Source organism: Hipposideros armiger, unplaced genomic scaffold (assembly GCF_001890085.2).
Source record: "Hipposideros armiger isolate ML-2016 unplaced genomic scaffold, ASM189008v1 scaffold_180, whole genome shotgun sequence".
Lineage (NCBI taxonomy): Eukaryota > Metazoa > Chordata > Mammalia > Chiroptera > Hipposideridae > Hipposideros > Hipposideros armiger.
Genome location: NW_017731530.1, coordinates 692,064 through 719,398, shown reverse-complemented (window position 1 = coordinate 719,398; position 27,335 = coordinate 692,064). Strand labels below are relative to the sequence as shown.

At 39.7% G+C, this 27,335-nt stretch overlaps 1 protein-coding gene across 2 annotated transcripts; it reads right to left on the bottom strand.

Annotated features, from left to right (window-relative positions):
- Positions 1-1,520: 1,520 nt before the first annotated feature.
- On the bottom strand, positions 1,521-12,422 carry PRSS35 (serine protease 35). 2 transcript variants are annotated; one of them, XM_019652474.1, is made up of 2 exons: positions 12,242-12,422; positions 1,521-3,734 (listed from the first exon to the last, which is right to left on the bottom strand). In XM_019652474.1, exon 2 carries the CDS (start codon positions 3,713-3,715, stop codon positions 2,474-2,476), a length of 1,242 nt encoding a protein of 413 aa, XP_019508019.1. In that variant the 5' UTR covers positions 3,716-3,734; positions 12,242-12,422; the 3' UTR covers positions 1,521-2,473. The 2 variants fall into 2 exon arrangements, with proteins under 2 accessions (XP_019508019.1, XP_019508020.1); XM_019652475.1 differs by having other exon boundaries at positions 1,521-3,726.
- Between the last annotated feature and the right edge of the window lie 14,913 nt (positions 12,423-27,335).

The following is a 27,335-nucleotide window of genomic DNA, read 5'->3' as shown; positions in this document are numbered from 1 at the left end:
TCAATATACAGTCCTTTGCACATAGCAGATGTAATATGTGTTGAGTATATTTATTTAGCTAAGTGAATTCAAATTAATTTTCTTTTTTCAAATCTGTTAAGTATAACAGAACAAGTATATGAAGTATAACTTTCTGAGTAATGTAGTACGTTTTAGTGGTCCTAAATATTGGGTTGTCGGAAACATCATGACATATTTTTTCTGTTTTTCGTTGCAAAAATACATCATGACTTTTCTGACAACCCAATAGCTCATATAAGATTCATGATTCAGTTAGAAAAGAGAATGAGAGAATCTAGTAAACCTCTGCAAAGAAAATGAGTTAAATGTTGTATTTTTGAAAAATAGTGATTTTTAGGATCTTATATATATTCAGAATTTAATCTTAAACACCAGACTATTGACATTAAGCACTCTAAATTAATCCTAATTTACTCAAATCCCAGGAATTATTTTCTAAAAACCTAAGATGAAGATTTTGTGTGTGTGTTTGCAATAACTGTGCAAAGTTCACCTTGAAACATTTTTCATTGTAGTGATCATATAGATGATTCTCCAGAAAAGATCTGAGTAAAACTTTCAAGTCAGTATCCCTATTCCACTAGCACCAATGATAAAATACTACTCAGTGAGATGTGTTTAGAATTAAATAGAATCATTTTTAAATAAATGACAATTAAATACTTGCTGAAATCCTGTTTATAAAACATATATGCAGGTACAATAAGAGTTATAATTGATTTATTTTTTAATTTTTATTGAATGACTTTTAACTGATTCACATTATAAAAGAATGTACACTTGTATTGAATTTCAGCTATTTTGGACACCATTTACAAGATCATTTTATTGTAATCTGATCAAATATTCCTTTGCATAACATAGTCAAGATGTAACTCCCCATTCTTAAAAAAATAATAACTAAAATAAATTTGAACTCTGGCAGAATCAGTGACTTTGGTGTGTTATGAGAAAAGAGAATATGTGCCCTAGAAACCACCAGGAAGAGAGGACCAGAAATTAGGCCTGCAATTCCTGAATTTCATGGTTTACTCGAGTACAAATCACTACAACCCTTTAAACATAAGGGCCTGAACTAATACTCTTTTACAACAATTCAGTAACCTCTCTGTTCATTCAGGAAATACGTATTGAGTGCCCCAAGACAGCCACTGGGCTCTCTCTGTCTGCTTAGGTTGCCATGATGGCTAGAGTGAGTGTACAGACTTGGTCCCTAGTAAAAATAATCAGAACCTTCTTTTAAAAATTATATTCATAATTATATTCATTTTTAGGAAAGGACATATCTAAAATTTGTAATTAGTGAATTCACCAAAATAATATGTCAATGACCCTATTAAGAAAGCCAAATTCAGGGGGCCGGCCGAGTGGCTCAGTTGGTTAAGAGCTCGCTCAAGAGTTTGAGCTCTGAGCAACAGCGGTTCGAGTCCAGCCCGAGCTGAGCAGCCGCTGAGCTGCCAATAGGTAGCAGGATGGCTCAGCAAAAAAAAAAAAAAAAGAAAGCCAAATTCGTCAAGGGGAAAAAAAGGCTGTCTTTTGAAAAAGACTAGAATTCCTTGTCCTAAAATTTTAACATCTCATACATAGGAGAATGTGTAGCATAAAGTGATGTGCCTTTCGATGCATGATCACTTATCATTTTGGAACTGTCTTCCCTATGTATACATGAAAAGTCCATATTTTGAATATTAGTTAAATAAAAACTTCAGTTCTTAAAATGTCTCAGCTTCCCTATTTTTGAACTAGATTTATTTCATAGAACAAAGTATTTCTCTCATTTTCATATAATACATACTTCAGCTGATACTTTTTAAAGCAGTAAAATAGTTAACAGTTTTGTTGATAAGGTTTGCTGTTCCTTGTAATCCTTTAAAAAAAAAACAAAAAACTGAAGTTTCTGAGACCCAACAAAAACACAGTATTAAACACTGAGGGAGTGAACTAAATGGGTCCTTCTCAGAGTGTTACTAACTCTTGTAAATTTTTGTGCCTAACTTGATTCTAATTACATGTTATTGTCTACCTCTGTATATGCAGTTTCACATTTAATATGCAACTGGCATCCTATTAGATTCTTTTTAGAGTAGGACCCTGAGAATAAGTCCATTGTGAAATCACATATTATTTATAGTACTAGCTTAAAGTTTTAAAAAGTGTCTAATTTTTAAAAAGGCAGAAAAAATTGTTTTTCCAACAAATGAATGAAGCTATCACCATGTAAAGAAGAATATAAGAATATACACTTAGCATTGAAATGCCCATCTAGTTTCAGTCTTTACCTAAACATTTTTAAATGTATGAAAATCTAATTTTGAAAAAAGTACATTTATAAGAATATTGAAACTCTATCTGATAAGGTTCAAGCCCGAGCATAACCTGTGAAGTGACCTTGCTACAATAATCAGAATTGGTTTTCTCTGCCATTGAGACAATCCATGGTTTCTGGCTTCTGTTATCCGTAAGTACAGTTAGCTTCAGCTCCGTGAATCCAGAGGCAAATCTGGGCGAACTTGAGAGGAGTGATGCGGACAGCCACGTTGTAGTCCTTCTGCACGCCATGGACGTCCACCCACTGGTGGCCTGAATAGACCGCGATGATTTTGCGCTTCCAATTCCTTTTGTCTGGCTCTTTCAGACGCAGATAGATGCCGGAGCCAGTGGAGCCCGACTCCGCATCGCAGTACTGATAGAGGAGATCATTGGATTCATCCGACACACTACAAAAGCGGTAGACCAGCTGATCTGCCCTATCGTGATCAAATCCTGAGAAGTGGATCATCCCGCCGGGCAGCTTCTTGATGGTTGGACTGATTCCAAGTTCCATGTATTTCTTTTTGTGAGCGCGCTTCAGCTCCAGAAGAGCATAGTCATAGTCCAAGGCGGCGTCCCCCCTCCCTCCGGTAGCCCAGCCTTTGGGAATGTGGGTATGCTTGACGCGGGTCCACTGGAAGGAGGGCCTCCCCTCAGCTACCGTCTGACCCCGAGTGGATTCCTTTCTTCTTCTTCCAGCCTTGGCTCTCTCCTTCAGATTCACTCTGCTACCTTCTGTTTGGTCACCACCATTCGCTTCTCTCCTGCTTTTCTTCGATCCCCTACGTTTCTTGCCACCTCCTTTATTTCTCATCTTCAACAACCCTACCCTTAGCTTTTTACTCCCTTTGATGTAGTCCTTTCCATCATGAACGCAGTGGGCAGCTGTTAGAACGTGATTAGGGGAGATGAGAATGCCACTGCAGCCCGTGGAGAGCTTCACGGCTGTATTGAAAGGGAAGTTGGTTAAGAATCTTTTGTCCGAGATGCTGAACCTGCTGTCTGTGCCATACACCTGTCTCTTTCTTCTAACAGGTGCTCCTTTCGTGGTGCTATTTTGAGTTGGCTCAAGGACCAAACCTTGCACTTTCACTCTGGTCAAGGTTCGGGTGCCGTTCTCAAAGACAGTCTCGTAGGAAAGAGAATCTTCCAGTTCCAAAAGGCTGGGAGCTGGGAGTTCTTTCTGGCATTCGATGCCACACGCTCTCTTTAACACCATTTTAGCATCTGCCTCAAATGTGGGGCTGGTGAGATGGAAAGTCCTTTCACTGACAAGCCGGGGTATTTTTCTCAAGTGCCACATAAAATCTTGTTCCATCTCTGATCCATCAATGATGGTCCACCCAAGCGTGAAACATATCAACCAAAACAGCATATTTTCCATTTTGTTCTTCTCTTTTGACCTTAAAAATGAGAGAGAGAGAGAGAGAGAGAGAGAGAGAGAGAGAGAGAGAGAGAGAGAGAGAGAGAGAGAGAATTTAGTTCTTGGTTCCTAAATGTACCTTCACCACAAATAGGATTCCTTATTTTCACCATACTTAGGTTTTATTGAGATTAAACACCCTGCTAAGTAGGCTTATCCAGATTTTCAAAATCAGTAATCTGTTTTTCACCCAGCCTTCCCTCCACCAGCCCTAACCCACCTCCCTCAACCCCCACCTGCCACCTCCACCTCTATCTCCCTGGAGAACACAACACATGGAAGACAGGACAGGATGGCTAACTGGGGTCCTTTGTTGCCTAAGCCGCTTCCTTCCTAGGTCTCCTACAGCCTTATTTCCAGATGACTTAGACATAAAGACGTATTGCCACATAGTATTTTCTTTTGTGATCTTCTATGCAGTTTTCAAATGGATATTTCATCAGTTTTATTTAATTGAATTGGAGTGAAAAGGCTAACTCAATAATTCTACTGAGGCCTTGAAATCCTATGTTTAACTGGGTAGTTACCAGGATAAAAAATTATATCTTTGCCAAAAAAAACCCCAAAAAACCAAAAACAACAAATTATATATATATATATATATATATATATATATATATATATATCGCCTATCCACTTGATTGTTAGCAATATTTCAATCAAGAAATTTTTTGATCTGGGAAATGAAAGCTTAAAAATTGATTTTTCATTTAGCCCTTTATGATAACAGCTATCTATTGCATACTTAACATATGATTACAAATCAAAGACTGGAAGTCAAATATCCTCATTGAAAAATACATAAAATCACTTTGTACATAAACAGTAGATACTACTGATCTGTGGAGTAATAAATGTGTGAAAGTCATTCCTAGGCAATATAAAGGATGTCTAAATCATGGTAGTGTGGTATTGTTTCTCCAGTTAGGTTTAATTTTTTTTTCAGTACTTAGTCTTGCAATTTTTTATCTAGTTGGGGATCAGAAAGGCAGAATGCAAATGTTAAATAACTCACAAGGTGATCTTTTACTATACAAATCATTGAACTAGCATATGAACCAAAAATATAAAAGCTCCCCTACTCTTTACATGCACTCTGTGCCATAATTCTGTAGGCAGGTTTAAAGAAGTCCCATGTAATGGTTAGCTTTGTGTGTCAACTTGAATAGGCCACAGGGTGCCCAGATATTTGGTCAAACATTATCCTGGGTGTGTCTGTGAGGCTCTTTCTAGAGGAGATTAACATTTGAATCGATAGAATGAGGAAAGCAGTTTTCCCTCTCTAATGTGGGTGGGCCTCCTCCAATCAGTAGAAGGCCTGAATAGAATAAAAAGGCTGACCTTTCTGTGAGTAAGAGGAATCTCCTCCTGCCTGACTGCTTTGAGCTGGGGCAGTGGGTTTTTTGCCTGCCTTTGGACTCAAAATTAAACACAGACAACTCAAATGAATGTTATTAGTTTGTTAATAAAATTCTGTACTTGTATGTGGCCAAATATAAAGTCCGTCATATCAAAGGAAGTCCAGACTGTAGTCCCCAGACCAGCAGGGTCAGCATCACCCGGGAACCTGTTTAAAATGCCAGTTTCAAGGCCCAATCACCTACTGTCTGAAACTCTCCAGGAGTGGGGCGGGTTCCCAACCATCCATGTTTTAACCAGCCTTCCAGGCAATTCTGATACTCATTAGTTTGAGAATCATGGCAGCAGCCAAGGCCATCGTGTTGCCACAGCTTAAGCCACACCCCAGAAGGCAGTCTTTCCAGGGATGACTGCTTAACCAAATGGTATCTGCCTCATGTTTGTGTACAAAACAAATTTATTCTGAACTTTGCTCTTCTGCTATGGTAGCAACTGCTAATATTGAATGGTTCGGTCATTTAATAAAGAAAAAAAAGATTCAAACTCAGTAGGCTTGTATGTAATACCTCCAACATCTGATGCCACAGATCATGCAAGTGCATCAGTTTGCCAGCCCTGTCTAGTGCCCTTTGAGGGAGCTCTGTTGCAGTGCCCCACAGAAATAAAACCATGCCCACATCTATCCTTGGGCATGGGAAGGGCTGAGCCTTGTAATGTGACCTCAGAATCACAGTAATAAGAGGACATGGATTCAGTTAGCCTAATTTGGCCTGTAATTTAAAATTGGGCAAATGTTTAAGGACACTTTCTTTTGGAAAATCTAAGTTTGCTTGTGGTAAAATGTCAATGTAATGTAAATGACAGCTTTTACCGATAGAGTAATCCATGGTTTGTGGATACAGCTACACATGCCCATCACCCTAAAAGCACTAAGTTGTTGATCTAAAGAAACACAGTCCCAGTTGGTGGGGCAGCTGTAATATTTTGAAAGTCTTAATGACCCTTGTCTTCCCTCATCATCATTTTTCCTATCTTTCATTACAATTGTGACCTTCACTGTCACGTTCCAGATGGCTTGGATTTGGGGCTTCAAATTCCAATTTTGGTTAATGAAAGTGAGGTTGCAGTCATGGCTCTCGTCCATGCATCAGTGAACACACAGCTGATTATGGGTTGGATGGACTTTGGAAACAAATGGATTGAAAGGGAATTAGGCAGGAAGAATATCAGGATATGCAAATGAACTTTTACTGATACAGCAAATATTATTCCAAATTTGTACCTGGTTTATAAGAATAGAAATGACCACACATAACTCCAAAAGATGACTATTTTTGGTTTGTTTGCTTATGCTTTCTCAGAAATGTCATTGCTGATAGTAGAGAATATTTGAGTATCTAGACCAGCCTAGTCGTTACAAATGCAGACCAAGAAATGAGAAGACTTGGGCTGTCTCATCTTTACCACTTAGTAGGCATATGAATTTGGACAGTTTGTTAGGTTCATTAAGTTCACGTTAGTTTCAGTTTCTTCACCTGCAAAGTGGGGACAATCATGAGCTCTACCTTGTAACATAATTTTGGGGGTTAAATGAGATGATATATGCAAAGAATCACAACGGAGCTCAAAGCATGGCAAGCATCAATAACAGGCTCTTTTATCACTACTGTTCTCACTTAATGGGTAAATAACTATCACTTTAAAACAATTTATACATAAGCCAAAGTGATAGTGCTTTTAGTTGTCTAAAAACGTCAATTATACAGTCAAATATTTTTTATTTCAGGGTGGTTTGCAACACACTCTCACATTTCCTTTTTTCTTGGTTCTGTTTTGATTTGTTTTAGGACAGCTTCCCTTTAGAGACTTCCCAAATGAATTTTTTCCTAATTACTCCCTCCTATGAATATCTGTGGCTTTGTAATATATTTTTTCTTATTACTGTTAAACTTTAGTATGATTAAATATTACCCAGCCACAGAACACTTGAAGTGCATTTCCTGTGTCTTATTTATAGCCTGGATCTACATTAGGAATTCTGAATTAGGCCCTCTGCCTAAAAAGAAACAAAGTCCATGTCAAAATAATTATGCTAAGGGAGTGACTTACAGAAAAAGAAAAAACTAACTTTTTGAGAGTATCTAGAGTATTACTGTGGCATGACATAATTCTATTTATAGTTTATCTTAGGTAGGGCAAGTGGACTAAGGAAGATTAGATGATTGCTCACTACATTAAACATTTCAAATGGATTTTGTTGTATATGAAAAATGAGGCTGTTGACTTACCATCAACGATCTCCACTGAATTGCTTTCCCTCGCTAGGCGTTCTTTAACACCTACTCAGGCCTTTCTTTTCACTTGCCCCTTGTAATGTATAGTTAGGTTGTTGTCCAAATTCACGTGTATAGTATGCTGCATGGAACATGATTTTGCATGAACCTGTTAAGCATTTTCAGGGGTAGGGCTGGTGTGGGTAAGGGACTGCTCAGTTAGATCGATAAACTTATAGGGCCAACACCAACTTCTACCTTAATGTATATGTTGGGGCACACCAATGATTACATAACCACTTTTTACAGCTTGCTGGTCTTTTTTTTTTAGCAGTCCACAATCCCAAACATCTGCCTCTCCCAACATCACTGCCTACATTTACACACATATGTAAATGTGAAAACACGCACCAGCCATCTCCTCCTCCACTTTCATCCTCCACCTGCTCAGTAAAGAGTGACACACAACAGGTAGACACTGTGGCCTGGCCCAGATATTCTAAATAAGTGCAGAGAGAAGTGCTGGTTTCGGCAAAAGGCCACAGCAGAGGGGGTGGGGCATTACTAATGAGAGTAAACAGGTGTAAAGCAAGCATTAAATGGGTGAGGTCTTGAAGAACACTTGTAAAAACTTTAAGAGTCACTTTCACAAATTGGGGGCAGATATAGAGAAGAATAGGTATTTTATAAAGTTCAATTCCTGAAGAATAGGTATTTTATAAAGTTCAATTCCCTTTAGGCCCTCACTAGAATGGTAATCACAGACTGGAGCAATGAATGTGGGCAACATTTAAGTTAAAAGGTGTACGAAATTACAGCCATGAGAAAATAAGAGTGTTAGTGATGTTAATAAGCATGGAGAATAAGAACTAGGGTGTTTCAATGATTATGGAGGCAGTGGGCACTTTAAGTACGCTTGCTACTTCTTAGCTGTGTGACTTTGTGAAGGTTACTTAATCTCTCCAAACATTATTTTCCACATTTGTTAAACAGAAATAATATTTTAGAGTATTTTTGTGGGGAACTAATATGATATATATCCGCACAATGCCCAGAGCACAATAACCATTCAACAAAAGGCAGAATTATTATTGCTAATATCAAACAATGGGAGTCCAGACAAAAGTAGGTATTTACAAGGGGTTGCATACATAGCTAACTACCGTGTCTCTCATTGTTTATGGCAAATAATGGCTCCCAAAACGAGCCACATTTTAATTCCCAAAACTTAGGAATTGTTCCTTGGAAATTTTGCCAATGTGATTAAGGATTCTGAGATGAGATTAGCTTGGATTATCCAGGGGAGCCCAATGTAATCACAAGGATTCCCCCTAAGAAGGAGGCAGGAAGACCTCGAGTGAGAAGGAGCTGCAAAGATGGAGGCAGAGGTCAGAGCAATGCAGGGTCACAAGCCAAGGAATGCAGAGTGGCCTCTAGAAACTGAAAAAAAGCAAGGGAACAGATTCTCTCCTTGAACTTCCAGAAGGAATGCAACCCTGCTGACCCACTTTAGACTTCTGGCCTCCAGAACGATAAGATAAAGTGTTATTTTAAGTCACTAAGTTTTCGGTAATTTGCTACAACAGCAATAGGAAATTCATACAGTTATAAAGGTAAGAAACTAGTTTTTTAAATTGTCTGCCCTGAATGTTTAGAAAGAAGTAGTTGGGAGTGATACAAAGTGGAAAAGAATGTTTGGTTCAGAGACTTAAACATAAATGAAAATTTTCATTTTAAGGAAAAATGTACAGACATGCAATTTTCGAACTAAAAACAAGATAATGATAAAACTTTATAGTGGCATGGAGCAGTATTATGAGAGAAGAGAATTGGAACAGGGTAGATAAATTTGTTTATTCAACAAATGGATACTGAGGGCTATGCATCATTTCAAAGCCTCTTTCCTTGTTTAGGAATCTCTGGCAAAAATCAGGACCATATGATTTCACTCACATGTGGGTTATAAGACTGAAAGCAACAAACGAACAAGACAAACAAACAAAAACTCATAGACACAGAAAACAGTTTAGTGGTAACCAGAGGGACAGGGGGAAAGAAGGTAGAAGAGAGTAAAGGGGATCAAATATATGGTGACAGAAACTTGACTCTGGGTGGTGAACACACAATGCTATATACAGATGATGTATTATACAATTATACACTTGAAACCTATATAATTTTATTAACTAATGTCACCCCAGTAAATTCCATTTTTAAAAAGAATCTGTAATAGATCTTAGCTATTGAGTTGCACTAGAAAATTTCTAAGATCTCTTTCAGCTCTAAAGTCCCATATTAAACCACAAATAAGAAAAACACAAATAACTTACTCATCAGTGACCCTCAAGAAACTGCAATTCCTAGTCCTCAGGAGTTGGAACTTGCCTGCTATCCACATTGTCACCACTAGATGGCAAAGTTAGCCTGGTGATGGCAAATCTAAGGGCCTGCATTTAAATTGTTGACATTCACTGAGCTGTGATATAGAATTTATTTTAAAAGCATATGGAATTCAGCAGCGGGAGAAGTCTGACTGACTAATAATATACAAAATGGTTGTCACATATGGAATTTATCACATTTAGAAAACCCACCTACAGGCCACAGAACCCATCCTGATGAACTGAGAACTGATAATGCTGTCCACGGCCAGACAATTTTCTGGCAGGTGGTTTTCTAAAAACTATTGTAGTGCCAGCACATTTCCACTATGACCTACAGCACTGCTAAATAGTCCCCAAATGGCTGCAATGCATTTCAACACGAAGGAAAATCTCTAACCTGCCAAATATTTCACATATGTTTATCAAATACTTCATAATCCATTCCTAAAGGATATGCTCTCTGCTGATTTGATGCTGAAAATAAATGGCAAGAAAGCTCATTGACAATGTGCCAATGTCTATTCAAAATATTATACCATAGCACTATTTTCAAGTTCAGTTTCAGGAATGGAGACAAAGCAATGTCTGCTTTAAGAGTTTGGCAGCACTTGAGGGACAGGAAGATGGTAAAGTTACACAGTTGATTATTTTACAGTAACCCACACCTTCTGTTTCTCATCACAATAAAAAATACCTTCCCATTTGTTTTTTAGCTATTTTTCCAGGACATTTACATTTCAATTTATGCAATGGATATGCAAATCAAATTGGGAGTGAACCCAGTAAGGGAGCCCCAAGGGAATCCTCTGCTGGTTGGCTCATGCACTGACATAGGAAGAGCTCAGCATATCAGCATAGCTCCCAATTTATATTTATATCTTGCACGTTGACCTGTGAAAGCAAAGCATGTTAGTAAATGCATTAGGTGTGCTGCTTTTCAGGCTTTAAAGCATCTTATGATCGCAATGTTTTTCACTAATCATACATCAGTTTAACCTTTGAAGCTTTTGAAAAACTTTCAGTTAAAATGTTTTTCTAAACATTTTAGAAAAAATGTTATTATTTTATAACTTGACTTTGCTGTTTCCTAACACCTCACCTCAGATTTCTCATCTGTAAAGTTAACTCAGTGCTAAGTGAGGTAGCTTCAGCCTCCAAAATGCTGAGTATGAGCCTGCTGTTCAAATGCAATATGCTTGCCTTGAACTTTGGGCAGAGAAAGATAATCTACTCAATAGGGGAAATTAACTAACATTAGCAATTGCTTATTTTAACACATAATGAGCACATACTATGTGCCAAGCACATAGGCTAAACAATCTCACGCTTAGAAACATGAAACAGATTCTTAAAAGTGTACAGATTTCTGAGCTGTCTGGAAGAAAAGCTTGGAGAGTTCAATCTCTTCTCACACTAAAGGAGCTCTTCTAATATTTCCTTTAAAAAAATAAAATTCCAAATGATGCTTGGCCACTACTTTCAAGCCGAGCTGTCTTATTTGGCTGGGATTTTAACATTCTTTCTTCAAATTGTAAACCAGATTCTAAGCATAATTCTCCAAGCAGCAAAATATGACTTTTATAATCCTCTGTAGAGACAAATGTTCTTGGGATAAAATGAGAATTTCAGAAGTGAGTAGGAGTAATAAAAAGCGGGGGGAAACACCTAGATAGGACGTGCAGCCTTATTTCAAATCAATGACAGTATTAAAAGGTCAGAGGAATCAGGCCACAATGTTTCTACAACTTTCAAAAACTTTTTATTATAGGAAATGTCCAATCTACACAAAAAGTAGAATAAAAAGTATTTTAAGTAGAGAAAAAAGCATATCCACATGTGCTCATCACCCAGCTTCAACAATGATCAATATTTTGCCAATCTGTTTTCTCTATCCCGCTCCCCCCCCCCTTTTTTGCTAGAGTATTTTAAAGCAAGACCAAGACTTTTCAATTTCATTTCACCTTCTCATTTAAAAATGTTTTCCACGGCTCCTTTTGCTGACTTGTGCAGCCAAGTTGATGAGAGAGAGGAAAGGAAAGAGTGAGAGAGAGGAAAGAAAAAAGAGAAGATAGGAGAGAGACTGATTGATTCTAGCGTTCATAGTAACTCTGCCAAAGAGGCTTTCAACAGTAGACTTTCCAGGAATGCGTTTTACACCTTTTTCAATGGCATCTGTTAATAATCATAAAAATAAAGAGGGTCCCCTCTGGTTCTGCTTAAGTAGAAAGAATTCCATTTATATTCCAATGCAAACATTGTTACTGTTAATATTAAACTGTGCAGAGGCCGACATTCAGAATTGCCTATTGGAAGAGAAGTTCGTTTCTTGGAGGACTTAGAATACTAAGTTTGGTCGCTATCTTCAGAGCCCTTCAAAGAAGCTCTCCTCAGATGGATTCTGCCTTTCTCGGAGAAACTTCCAAGCTCTAGGGTCTCGCCCTGTGGTGGGGGTGGGGCGGCTCCATCCTTACCTGTGAAGCTTATTCAGTCCCTGGGGTGCTGCCCAGCTCAAATCAAAGAGCCCCCAAGGCAGTCACCAACGCTGGCAAGGAAGGGAGGGCGGGGGCGCTGCTGCTATGAGCCTAGCGGACAGCCAGAGCCGGAGGCCGCCCCGCCACCGCCAGGCTCGCACCACCAGCTCGCGGCAGAGACTGCGGAGGAGGCGAGAGCCGAGCGGCGCGCCACAGAGGGGAGATGGGAGGGGAAAGGGGGCGATGACGCCAAGCGGACGCGGGGGGAGGCGAAGGGGGAAGGAGGTGGGCCAGAGGAGAGGAGGGAGAGAGAGGGAGCGGGAGAAGGAGCCAAGTGGGGGGCTTTACTTGGAGGTGCCTGGCAGACCGGGCAACCTCCCACCCCAGCATCTTTGTCTCCAGAGTGAATTAATTAAGCTTTTGGGAAAATTCTTGAATGGGTTCACAGGAGACCTCTGATCCTGTGACAGTATGCATCCCTTAAATATCTTAAGAAGATAGTCTCAAGTGTATGGGGGGAGGAGAATTCTCTGAGTCTCATTCCCTCGGCTCCCTGTTTAGACCCCAGCCATCTAGAAGAACCAGGGGCTCCAACCCCATCCCAAGCCACCTCTCTCGGGGACCTCGCTTCCAAGGGCGCACACCCCTCAAGGCAAATCCGACTTGTGCCAGAACCAAGTGCGAAGTTACCTGTAGCCCAAGGTTCCCGCAAGCACCGATACCCCACCCGAGGACCCGCTACTGCGGGCTGGGCTGCCGAGTCCTGTGGGCACCCTGTGCCGCCTGCAGGGGGAGCGCGTCAGTTTCCATTTGTCGGGAGGGTAGTAAGCACTTTTTTTTTTTTTTAACTTTTGGCGAGTATTCTTTAAGGTCCTTGGCTTCCCCAGTCCACCTGAATTCTAAGTACACCCTTTGTCATTCTCTTTTATTCTCCTCCTTAGGAGAGGTGATCCTTTGGGGTGGGGACAGATTGCAGAAGGGAACTTCACTGATTCAACATCTCCTGAGCTTGTACCCGGTGGTAAATCTGGGGAAAGATGCACAGATGCAACAATGAACACAAAAACTGGCCTGCCCCTCGAGGCAGGGAAATCAAGTAAGTGCGCAAGTATTTATAACCAAGGTCTTAGCATGTCCCATAACACTTGGTTCATTAGTGGGTTACTGCATTTCTCAAGTTCCTATGTATTTTTTTTTTAACGGAACGAGATCAGAACATATATACAAATTTGTTTCCTGTTTTTTTTTCACTTAGCAATTTCATTTATGCACTTACCATATAATTAAAATCTATTAATAATTCTTATCTTGTATAATATAATTAATTCTGAAGCTCTCCATCTCACCAATTAGATCATAAGCTTCATTCACATGTATCTTTGAATCACCACCTCCTACCCCAGAGCCTGGCAAATAATGGGTACTGATCATGTGTTGAACTAAAAAAGTTTCCCAGTGAAATGGGAGTGTGGGAAAGTCATTGAGAAAGCCCAGAACCCAGAATGGGGTATCCCATCTGATGCCCTGGGCCTCGACTTCACCTGTAAGTTAAGAAGGAGCTCTATAGTCTGTACTTCTCAAACGCTTTTGAGATTCTAACACTGCATTAATCCAGGAGGATTTAATGTGGACCCAGGTCTGATTCAGTCAGCACCCCTCACGGACATCACATACAGCTGACTTCAAGTGCTCTCACATTTTCAGGACGTTCTTCCTGAGTCTTACCCCAAGCCCTCTTTTTTTTCTTCAGCTTTATGGACATGTAACACTGTGTAAGTTTAAGATGCACAGTGTGATGATTTAATACATGGATATATTGCAAAATGTTTTCCATGATAAGGTTAGTTAACACATCCTTTACAGCACATAATTACCATTTTGTATTGTTGTTGTGATGAGAACATTAAAGCCCTACTCTCATAGCAACTTTCAAGTATACAATACAGTATTGCTAACTATAGTCACCATGCGGTGGCTTAGAAACTGGAACTTCTCATTGAAAATTTGTACCTGTTGACCAACATTTCCCCCACCCCTCAGCCCATGGTAATCAACATTCTATTCTCTGTTTCTATGAGTTTGATGTTTTTAGATCCCACATATAAGTGAGATCATACAGTATTGATTTTTCTCTGTCTGATTTATTTCACTTAGCATGACACCCTCAAGATCCATCCATGTTGCCCCAAATGGCAGGATTTTTTCTTTTTTATGGCTGAATAATATTTCATTGTGCATATCTGTGTGTGTGTGTGTGTGTGACATTTTCTTTATCCATTTATCTGTCAACGGACACTTACGTTGTTTCCATGACTTAGCTATTGTGAATAATGCTGCATTGAACATGGGTGTGCAGATATCTCTTCAAAATACGGATTTCATATTCTTCACATATATGAGGGTTGCAGTTAAGTTCGCTAACTTTTTGCAATGATGTTGCTAACCTTTTTTTTGATATCAGGGGGATTATTCAATATGAATTTGTACCAACTGGACAAACAGGTAACCAAGTTTACTATTTGGAAGTGCTGAAAAGGAAGTGTGAAAAAGTTAGACAACCTGAACTTTTCGCCAACAATTCATGGCTCTTGCATCACAACAATGCACCAGCTCACAAGGCACTGTCTGTGAGGAAGTTTTTAGCCCGGAAACAAATAACTGTATTGGAACACACTCCCTACTCACCTGATCTGGTCCCCAATTACTTCTTTCTTTACCTGAAGATAAAGGAAATATTGAAGGAAGACATTTTGATGACATTCAGGACATTAAGGGTAATACGACAACAGCTCTGATGGCCATTCCAGAAAAAGAATTCCGAAATTGCTTTGAAGGGTGGACTAGGTGCTGGCGTCGGTGCATAGCTTCCCAAGGGGAGTACTTCAAAGGTGACCACAGTGATATTCAGCAATGAGGTATGTAGCACTTTCTCGAGGGTGAGTTTGCAATCTTAATTGTCTGACCTTGTATACCCAGAGTGGAATTGCTGGATCATAGGGTAGTTCTATTTTTAATTTTTTGAGGAAACTTCATGCTGTTTTCCATAGTGGCTGTACCAATTTATATTTCTACCAAGAGTTCACCGGTTTCCTTTTCTCCACAACCTCACCAGCATTTGTTATCTTTTGTAGTTTTGATAATAGTCATTCTAACAGGTGTGAGGTGATATCTCATTGTGGTTGTGATTAGCGTTTCCCTGATGATTAGTGATTTGAGCACCTTTTCATGTACTCGTTGGACATTTGTATGTCTTCTTCACAAAAGTGTCTATCAAGTCATCAGTCCATTTATTAATTGCATTTTTTTTTGCTTTTGAATTGTATGAGTTCCTTTTATATTTTGGATAGTATATCTATTAGCTCCGTATCAGATAGATGGCTTGCAAGTATTTTCTTCCATTCCAAAGTTTGCCTTTTCATTTTGTTGTTTCTTTTGCTCTGCAGAAGCTTTTTAGTTTGATGTAGTCCCACTTATTTATTTTGGCTTTTGTTATTTGTGCTTTTGGTGTTAAATGAAAAATATCATTGTCAAGACCAATGTCAACTGCCTTTTTTGTTCTGTTTTCTCTAAGAGTTTTATGGTTTCAGATCTTAAGTCCTTAATCCATTTTGAGTTATTTTTTGTGAGTGATGTAAGATAAGGAAGATAGCAGTCCATTTTCATTCTTTTGCTCATGGATATCCAGTTTCCCCAGCACGATTAGTTGAAGAGACCACCCTTTTCCCATTAACTATTCTTGGCTTTCTCCTCAAATATTGGTTGACCATATATGTGTGGGATTATTTGTGGGTTCTTGATTCTATTCCAATGCTTTGGGGAATAAAAGGCCTTTAAAATCCAAAAATCTCTACAAAGGCTTGCCTCTCCTTTACATTCATAGGATTTGGATGGGCTTGCTTCTCATCGAGCATAGTTTCTGGGAAAATATGGGTCTTACCTGACCGAACAACTCCAAAAAACCTTAGCATGGGGCCTGGGCCTTGCATTTTCTGTGGGTTTACCATCCATGTTTTCCCTGGCAGGTATTCCAGCAAGGTCTGCAGTGTCCTGCAGCAGAGGCAAGTCTTCACAAGGTAACGTTTTACTGAGATGGGGAGGACAACAGGGACAGGTCCTGGGCTACTGTCCTGTGAGTATCATGGGGCTATGCAGGCAGCCTTGGGGAAGCACTTGAAAGGATTATTATTGTCCCTCCCACATGAAGGCAAATTGACCTTAGTTATCAGAAACCTGTACTTGTCAGTCTGTACTTGTCAGTCGTTCCATGAATCTCCTTGAAGATGCATCTTGGCAGGAACACTTTTGCAAAAGCATCAGAGTAAAATATAATAATAACTGTCTGCAAATGACAAGACATAAAAATGTCCATGATTAAGGGTCTGGTGAGAATTCACATAACACCAAAATGATGCAATTCACTTAGTAATCTGTTCCACTCTTGGTCAGCTTACGTACACATAAAATTCTTTCCTCAAGCTTCCTTTTCCATAAACCTTCTGCATATACCCTTCAGCTTATGTCCTTTTCTTTTTCATTTTGAAACAATCATTTTATTTTAGGAAAAAATTATTTTTTTTCCTTTACCAATAAAAAAACAACAAAATACTGTGTCTTTTATATCATTCCTTAGCCAAAAAACACATTTTATTTTCCTTCCCCTCAACAAAAGTGCATCTCCTTTTTTTCATACCTGCTTTTACAGAAAACATACATCTTACTTTCCATATACAGTCATTTTCTTTTATCCTTATTATGTTCTAGTAGTTTTGTAAAGAACCTTAGCTCTATTACAAATCAGTTTTAGCTACAGTAGCCTGTATTTTAAAAAGGCCTCTTTTTTTTTTTTAAGATTTTATTGGGGAATTGGGGAAGGGGAACAGACAAGTTGCTGTCCTTTTGTTCTTCAGTCTAGTTGTGGAGGACGTCACTTCACTGGCCCATGTTGGTATTGTGATCATTGCACTCTTCCCGGTTGAGGCAGTCACATGCCAGCCATTGGACAGCCGCTCACGGTGGCTCACGGCAGCCCACGAAAGCTCACACCCACTGCAGACCAGCCCTGCTGCAGCCTACACCATTGCAGGCCACTCACGGCAGCCCAGCTCCAGGTTGAGCTGTTGTTCACCATCTTAACTGTAGGGGGAGCAGCATCACTGGCCCTCATGTGAGATCCGAACTAGGCCCCTGCTGCTCAGAGCTGGCGTTCCAAGCCAACTCCTAACCAACGCGTGACTTGGCCGGCCCTAAAAAGGCCTCTTTTTAACTTGTCTCCTGGGCACTGTTTTGATTAGCCCTAGGGATGTTTACAATTCAAAGATGCGACAAGATTCAAAAGTATCAGAGACAGAAAGAATGCAAGTTTTCTCCTAGAAGTTTTGGGATATATTTCTCTATTATCAGAAGTCTATGGTAATTGCTATTTAAAACTTTCCTTTGTATTAGGGGTCTGACAGCATGGCCCACTCCAAGCATTTAGTTGTCAATTACCATAACATCTTCCTCCTTGTTCTCACTTTCCCAGGGATTATACCTCTTAGCATCCCATCAGTCTACTTTTGCTTGAAAGCCTCTTTGGCAGGGTTACTATGAAAGCTAGAATCAATCAGTTTCTCTCCTATCTTCTCTTTTTTCTCTCTCCTCTCTCTCACTCTTTCCTTTCCTCTCTCTCATCAACTTGGCTGCACAAGTCAGCAAAAGGAGCCATGGAAAACATTAGTTTTAATGAGAAGGTGAAATGAAATTGAAAAGTCTTGGGCTTGCTTTAAAATACTCTAGCAAAAAAAAAAAAAGAGGGGGAGATAGATAAAACAAGATTGGCAAAATATTGGTAATTGTTGAAGCTGGGTGATGAGCACATGTGGATATGCTTTTTTCTCTACTTCTAAAAATACTTTTCATTCTGCTTTTGTGTAGTTTGGACATTTCCTATAATAAAAAGTTTTTGAAAGTTGTAGAAGTATTGTGGCCTGATTCCTCTGACCCTTTAATACTGTCATTGATTTGAAATAAGGCTGCACGTCCTATCTAGGTGTTTCCCCCCGCTTTTATTACTCCTACTCACTTCTGAAATTCTCATTTTATCCCAAGAACATTTGTCTCTACAGAGGATTATAAAAGTCATATTTTGCTGCTTGGAGAATTATGCTTAGAATCTGGTTTACAATTTGAAGAAAGAATGTTAAAATCCCAGCCAAATAAGACAGCTCGGCTTGAAAGTAGTGGCCAAGCATCATTTGGAATTTTATTTTTTTAAAGGAAATATTAGAAGAACTCCTTTAGTGTGAGAAGAGATTGAACTCTCCAAGCTTTTCTTCCAGACAGCTCAGAAATCTGTACACTTTTAAGAATCTGTTTCATGTTTCTAAGCGTGAGATTGTTTAGCCTATGTGCTTGGCACATAGTATGTGCTCATTATGTGTTAAAATAAGCAATTGCTAATGTTAGTTAATTTCCCCTATTGAGTAGATTATCTTTCTCTGCCCAAAGTTCAAGGCAAGCATATTGCATTTGAACAGCAGGCTCATACTCAGCATTTTGGAGGTTGAAGCTACCTCCCCTAGCCCTGCTGTAGAATGTGTGGCAGCATCAGGTCCAGCGGGACATGGTGGCTTGTCAGTTCAGGCCATTGGGGTCCAACAACCATGTGGTGGTTGGAAGCACTGCAGGTGATATGCAGAGGCTGCCAGAGCTGTTTGGGTTCTCTGTAGCACCTCCAAATACAGCAGCCAGGGGCCACAGCAAGCACTGGTAGTGGCCATACCTGGTGGTATGCACACACTTAGCTGCAGGGAACAGCAGCATGTGCCTGTGTAATGGCAGGGGCTGGTGGCAAACACACATGTAGTGGTGGGGGCCGAGACAGGCAGCAAGGGTCAGGGCCAACTATGGATGCCCTGGCTGTTGGTGTGAACTACTGTGGCTGTTGTGTCTTGCCACAGGCGTATGACAGTGGAGGCTGGCCAGGGTAAGCAGCTGGAGGGCTAGTTGCGGGTGAGCACAATGACATAAGCCTGGAACAGAAGACAGGGCCTAATCTGGGCTCACTAGCAGCTTTGGGGGTTCTGGCTGTTGGTGTGTTTTTCTATGGCTGCACAGTCTTCACCCTTGGCATGCACATGGCAGTGAAGGCTGATGATGGATGTCAGGCTGGTGATGGCAGGTACACAGCTGGAGGGGGCTAGCCCTGAGCACGCACATATCCACTGTGATCCAGGTTGGTGTGTTGCCTTCATGTAGACACAGGGGGCTGGGCTGGCATCAGTATAGCTCCTGGGCTCTGTCAGGGTTTGTGGGAGGGAGCAGGGAGAGACTCAGGAGGGTGGTGTCAGCAAATATGGATGCCTGTGAGATGAAAGCCAGTGAAAGCTACAAGGGGTCCGTGGGGCTCGTGCTGGCCATTGGTTTCTTCAGTGGAAAAAGTTGCTGGGTTTGTCTACAGAGCAGGTCACTGGGAACAACCATGATTACTCCCACTGCATGGCTGTTACTGGTAGCCCCTGCTTTTTCCCCTTGTTCCTAGCCATCTTTATACATGTCGGCTTTGCTACTCTCTGAGTGGGGGAACCTTCATGGGGTGCTCTGAAAGGCTGAGGAAGCTGGTCACTCACTTCTTTCTTCATTTCCCTATGAGGGCAACTCTTTAGCTGGGCAGTTCCCTCTTGGTGTCAAGCAATACCAGCTTGGGGGACGTGATAATACAGGCAAAATAAAGCTGTTCTATCTTCCCTTTTGGGTAGTTATCCTCAAGGTTTTTTGTTCCATTGTATGGCTACAGTTTCTTAAATGAACTCTAGAGCTCTTCCAGGTTTGTTTTGGTTCATGGATAGCTGTCTAACGTTTGATCTTTGTGGGAGGATGGAGGCTGGGGTCTCCTACTTTGCCATCTTGGTAACATCACTCCCCTATTGCACTCTGCTTTTGGATCTGTTTGAGATTGTCTTAGCATCAACTTGGCTTTTTTAAAAATCAATGAACTAATTAATTAATTTCTAGCTTTAACTCTTCTGGCCCTGATGCTTGGCTATTACTGCTTCTCTGGTTCTGGGATTCTGGCTTCTCTTAACCAGGATTCCTCCTCCTGGCCTAGCCCAATCCCTCAGGTTTTCTGTAGCCTTGTATGAGCAATTTAGACACTTGTACTCTACTATATCCCAAAAAATCCCCTTCCAAACCCTTCCCATTCCCCCACTTTTGTCCTGTTATTATGATCCTACAATTTTCCAATGCTCTTCAACCAGTTTTCTACATGAGAATGAACATTTTATATAATATGACTCCTACTACTTTAGTAAATATGTATTTTAAGAAATGTTATAATTTTTCTAATGCTAATAATGAAGTTTATAGCATTGTTTCCTCAATACTCTTAGACTTGGTCTTCAACTGTTGTGACCATGATGGCCAAGGATTTTATCAAAGTACTTTTGATACAATCCAAGCCCTCCATTAATGCAACAATAGAATTCAGAACTGCCTGTTATGTGTGGGGCCCCTTCCCTAATGGAAACATTTGTATACCTCCCCAGAAATGGGCCAAGAGAGCTGCATATATCTCTTGTCTCACATTTCAGGCCATTAGTGATATTCTGACCTCAACAGAAGTGGTGACCCTGTCAGACCTGTCCATGATTGAGGCTATACCACTTTACCTTTTTTCTGAGATTTGAATTTTCAAGAGACTCAGGCCAAAACAGAACAGTTCCCTTTCCAATGCTAAATCTTATTTGCCATGGAAATACACTTGGAAATTTTTAACAATGGAAAGACAGGAAGAGGTGATGCCTCATGGTCCATGATAAAAAGGTCTAAGTGATAACTCAACCTTGTAGAAGGGGCATAGCTTGCTGTTGCTGGAATCTACCCTGTTAAATTTTAATTCCAAGGTTTGAACAAAATGCTTTACTCACTGGGTAGTAGGAATATGGATCTGCATGTTTAAAAACCCAGAGACCCTTGTTTGAGACAGACTAAGATAATTAAGCAAATGTAATAATAAGAAAAATGAAAAGAAAAGTTGACATTTGTCCTCAGATTGTGTTTACTCTCATAGGAGCCACCTACAATCAGCTAATTTGAGAAAGAGTTACAGGCTTTCTACAAACCTCCAGAACCACTGACTTCCTCCATTGTTCTGTATGGCCCAAGAATAAGCAATGATGTCTTACCAAAAAAAAATCTGAAATTGAGTCCCTCATTTCAGCCATGGTATATAGCCCCATCCTCCACTTTGGACCTGCTCTATCTGATCAACAGTGTTGATGTCTCCCTCATATGTGCCAGCACTCAACCTGAGTACTTGTCCTACTTTCTTGGAATGACTTGTTTCCTTGCCTGCCTCCCAAACTGAACTGTGAGAGCCTCAAGGGCAGCAAAACTTTTATATCTCCAGCACTAAGTGCAGGACCTGGAATTTAGATGTTTAATGAATGTTAACTGAGAAAAGGAAAAGGTCTCCAAAAATGGACCAGAATCAAGAGATTCTCTGTGTTTAGAGAGAGTAGAGAAGAAACTGGACTTCCCACAGAAATCACAGAGAGTTAACCTAGAACCATCATGATAAGAGTGAAATAAAAAAAAAAATCTGACGAGGACATGAACTCCAGGGAATGCAGCTAGGACTAAAACATTGGGCCCGAACCACAAAGACTCCCAGAGACAGGATTTCATAGGGCACTGCTGGAGGATCAAGGCTCTTGTAAAGCTGAATTTATAGAAATGCTAATTTGAGGCTGATTGGACAGAATCATTTATACTACAAACTTGGAAGCTCATGATAGCTTTTAGTCTATTATATATTAGTCTATTATATATTATATACATATCATTATGTATTTTGGTTCTGCAAAAATGATAAGTAACAATAAGACATGTGAAAGTCTTCAATAAAGATCTTTGTCAGGGTCAAAATGATCCAGGGCAAACTCCACTTTCAATCATGTATCCAATCCATAGTAAGCTTTCCTGAATATGGCACTGGGTCCATCTTGGACTTGTCACAACAATGCACTTAATGGAAATGTATTTGGGGTTGGAAGACTAAAGTGTGAAGCTTCACACTGCTATTTATTAGCTGTGTGATTTTGGGCAAGCCACTTCGCCTCTCAGAGCCCCTGTTACCTATTTGAAAAGTTGGCATGATAAAACTTGCCTGGAAGAGTGGTTATGAGGCATAAATGAGCAAGTGTACGGGAATGTCCTTAACTATGGCCTGGCACACAATAGGTGCTTAATGAGTAGAGTTAGAATTCCAACTCCATAGACCCAGAGAAGTGGAATAGAGTATAATGGGTGAAAAATGCCGAGGTCATTACTTGACTCCCAAGTATAATCAGAAGCTGATTTCTGTAGTGGACCCGGGGGCCCCTAATAGTTCTCTCTCTTATGCATTCCCTTCTGTTCTTATTATACCCCAAAACTGACTACATCCAGAGACAAAGCATCACTTATGTTAAGCAGCCTTCATAACATTTAAATAACCTCCTAGAGGATGAACACACAGGGACCACCTGAGGTTAGAGTGAGGGGTATGAGGAAAGGAGCAGTGGGTGATGGGAATAACAGATCAGGCCACATTTGATACTCAGGACCAATGTTTCAGATTGCAAATGTTTTGATGTAGCTAGTAAATTGGAAGGTTACCATGAAAAATCCCAATTTCCATTATTTTTTGTGAAAAATTAGATCGGGCAGGTCAGTTCCACTTCCCCTCATAGCAGTAGTTTGTCAGAGCTAAGTAGGAGCTAACAATTTAGATGGAACAGGCCTTCTTGAACTTGAAAGTTGTCTTCACTCCTTATTGTCTGCCCTGTATCCAGTCTAAGCATTGGTTTCATTTGTCATCTCAAATACATTACTACTTGTCTTAGCCAGCTGTACTATTTACATGGTAGGGAACTATCTGAAAAGAAAAGGTCAGTTTGCATATTAGAAAGATAATCTGGGAAGGAGAAGGATTTGTTGTTGAGAGAGGGAGAGAAAGTCAAAGAGAAGGATTACACTTGAAGTAGAAAGATCAAATCAGAGGTTACTACAATAGTTCAAGCTAAACATCGTGAATGTACCAACTAGGCAGTAGCCCTGGAGATGGAGCGAAGACAGATTTCAGAGGTATGTCAGGGATAAAATTGATTGAGCTGGTGACTGAACATGGAGAGTAAATGAAGAAAAGTGGAGATTTCCTGGCTGAAAATAAATAGAGGTGATGTACAAAGATATTCATTGCAACAGTTTTTTTTTTTAGATTTTTTTTTGCGGGATTGGAACAGCGCTGGGGAATTGGGGGAAGGGGAACAGATAAGTTGCTGTCGTTTTTGTTTTTTTGGGGTTTTTTTTGTTCTTCAGTCTAGTTGTGGAGGATGTTGCTTCACTGGCCCAAGTTGGCACCATCATTGCGTTCTTCCTGGGTGAGGCAGATCAGTCGCCGGCTTCTGGACAGCAGCTCACTGCGGCTGCTGGCCGCTCACGCTGGCTGCTGGCTACACACGGTAGCCCATGGTAACCCACTGCCACAGGGGCTGCAGTCTACGCCGTCGCCAGCGACTCACGGCAGCCTAGCTCCAGGTTGAGCTGTTGTTCAGCATCTTAGCTGTGGAGGGCAGTGTCACTGGCCCTCATATGTGGGATCTGAACTGGGGCTCTCTGGCATCCCAAGCCAGTACTTAACCACCGCGCCACTCTGCTGGCCCTCATTGCAACAGTTTTTGTGTAGTAGCAGGAAAATAGAAACAAAGTGAATTCCCATCAAAGCAAAATGGTTGAATACACTGTGGTATACCCATCCATACTCCAGGACATTATGCTGCCATTGTCAGGAATAAGTCATATCCAAACCAGCTACCTTAGAGCGATTTCCTCAGAGTGTAGTTAAGTGAAATGCACTGAGGAACATATATAAGATGTTCCTTCTTTTTTTGAACAGCAACAACCAAAAAAAAAACTACATTCCTATGCATATGCAGATACATATATACATACACATATGTAAATGTGTGAGTATATATGTATGTGTGTGTTTGATTATGATTATGATTATGTGAACAAATTAGAGGAGGAAGTAAAAGAAAAGTAAAAAATCTATATTCTAAAACACCTTTGAATTTTTAAAAAATGTATGTCATTGTATTTTTGTCAAAGTGCATATGTGCATGTATAAGCATAAAAACAATGTGGGAAATGGTTATATGGATTTTAAGGGATTCCAATTGATTTTAATCTTCTTCTATTGTTATAGATTATTTATAAAATTGCTACAAACCCCCCACAATATGTGAACCTACAATTGCTTAAAGATAAAGTTTGATTTTAAGCAAATCTACAATAGATCAATTTTCCTTGGAGACCAACACAATCAAGGTATATTTTTCAGTCATTTCAACTTTCCTCTCATATTAGATTTAAATTCTGCCACATCCATTTACCAGCTGGATGAACTCAGGCAATTTACTTAATCTCTCCCTCATCCTGACTTTTCTTATGTGAAAAATGTGAATGATAGTCTCAACCTTATAAGGTGGTTGTTAGAATCAAATAAAAGAATTATTCGTAGAGTGCCCTGCCCATAGTAAACTCTCCTCAGATGGCAGCTGCTATATTTAGTACTCTTTAGAACCTTCCTCCCCAGCGCCCCAAGAGTGACATGATTGATTTCAGCCATGGCCTTCAGTTCCTCCCTAGCCTCCACTAATACTTGTCTGTTCAGCTCCAGGGATAATGGTCCCTCCCCTTTTCTCTAGACTTTAATCAGTTAGTTGAGGCCAAAGAAGGAATTCTGGGCCACTGGCCAGTGAGCAGGCATTAGGGCTCACACATAGTTTCTTTCTGGTACTATTTTTAGCTGATCTGACTTCATACTTTAAGCTTACCATCAAATTCAAAGTAATTTTCAAATGTCTTGCCCACATTTAACATGTGAAAGCCTTTTTTCACAAGTCTTTGCCAGTTTTAATTTTGCAAGTTTTGCCCATAATGTAAAGAAAAAAATTAAACAAATGTGGGATGTAGGTGTGATAGCATTACTATATGCTAGATAACTTATAGAGATGATCCCCCCCTCCCAGCTCCATCAAAACATAATAGAAATGATTTGAACTTTTGACACAAATATGATCAAATCACTTTGGAGGAACTAAAATCACCTTATATTTGCATATTTGTTTAGTGCTTGCACTCCTAGAAAAATCAGAGATATTGAAATGTTTCAGGTAAAGCTGTACTACGTCAGCACCAAAGGTATATAAGGACTTCAGTTTTTGTTTTTTGGGGTTTTTTAAACTTTATTGGGGAACAGTGTATTTTTTCCAGGATCCATCAGCTCCAAGTCAAGTCATTGGTTTTAATTTAGTTGTGGAGGGCACAGCTCACTGGCCCATGTGGGAATCAACCCGGCAACCTTGGTGTTATGAGCCTGCATTCTAACCACCTGAGTCAACCAGCCGCCCCACTTCATTCTATTTTTAGCTAAGAAATTACACATAATACTGAATAAAACTTAGCCATTCAATTAGCTGAGTTCTCTGTTTTATTTCTAAAATATATCATTGATACAGGGAAAATGTATAAATAAGTTTATAAATGTAAATTCCAATCAGTTGAAAGTTTCCCTCAAAGTTTGGTTCATCGCATACAATGTAATAAAACTAGAGTCTGTCATAGCCAGAGTTTTTCAAAAGGAATAGCAATGAGCCTTTGATAACTAGGAGTTAGCCGTTGGATAGTTCTTCAATTTGTACATTTTTTTTTTTACATTTTATTTGTGTAGGAATTTTATTTCTGAATAGTTTCCTTCTTTTTTTTGTCCTTAAATTACACTTTAATCTTCTTCAAACAGCGGTATATTTAAAATGTTTTAGAAAGTAAACCTTCAGATGTAACCACTTATAGGTAAAAATTCTATTCCCTTTGGTTTACCAGGATTAATATAAAGATAGAAACCGACATTTACTGTTTACAATGCCTTGGGTGTTGTTCTAGACCAGGGTTTCTCAACCTTGACATTATTGACATTTTGTTATGAGGGGGCTGTTCTGTGCATATAGTAATGTTTAGTAGCATCCCTGGCCTCTACCCACTAGATGTCAATAGCACACCTCCACCCTCCCCCAACCAGTTGTGACAATCAAAAATGTCTCCAGACATTGCCAAATGTCCTTTTGAGGGGCAAATTCACCCCTATTAAGTACCACTAACTGTTCTAGACACATTCACACGGGTAATTTTATTTACTCTTCACAACAGAGATTGTGAGTATTTATGTAATTTTTCCAAGGTCACACAGTGAGTTAGTGAGTGGGTTCCTGGGATTCAAATTACAGTTGGAATAATTCCACAGCTCCTCCACTTTTAGAGGTCCTGCTGGGAAAAAAAAAAAAAAAGGAAAAAGAAACCTAACTTAGCTTTTACAGTCCTTAAAACATAAAGGCGAGTCTGAGTGATAATCCTAATACTTTCTATATCTTCAAACCCCATCTTGTCCCCAGGATGTCTTTAAGCAGCCACCACCCAACAGCCCTCCCTTACAACAAATATCTCATTTTCCTCTGAGAGATAAAAAATTGCCTGACAAGAGTTGCTTTGTTTTGTTTTTTCAGCTTTTTCCTCTGTACTCAACCATTCTTTCCCGTCCTTCTTTCTAAGACCAACCGTTCTACCTATGCTCTCGCTCTCTTTTTTTTTTATTGGTTTCAGGTATGCAAACAATGTAATAGTTAGACATTTATACCCCTCACAAAGTGATAATTCCTCTCCCCCAATCTACTACCCCTTTGACATTGTATATAGCTGCTATGGTTCCACTGACTCTATTCCTTATGCTGTACTCCATATCTCATGAATATATATATATATATATATATATATATATATATATATACACATATATACTAAACCTTGGATTGTGAGTAACTTGGTTTGCTAGTGTTCCACAAGACGAGCAAACATTTCTAATACTTTTAAATTGGTAAACGAGCGATGTCTTGCAATATGAGTAGTTTGTTTCCGGAACAAACTATACTCGCAAACCAAGGTATATATATTAATTATATACATATTATAATATATATATATATATATATATATATATATATATATATATATATAT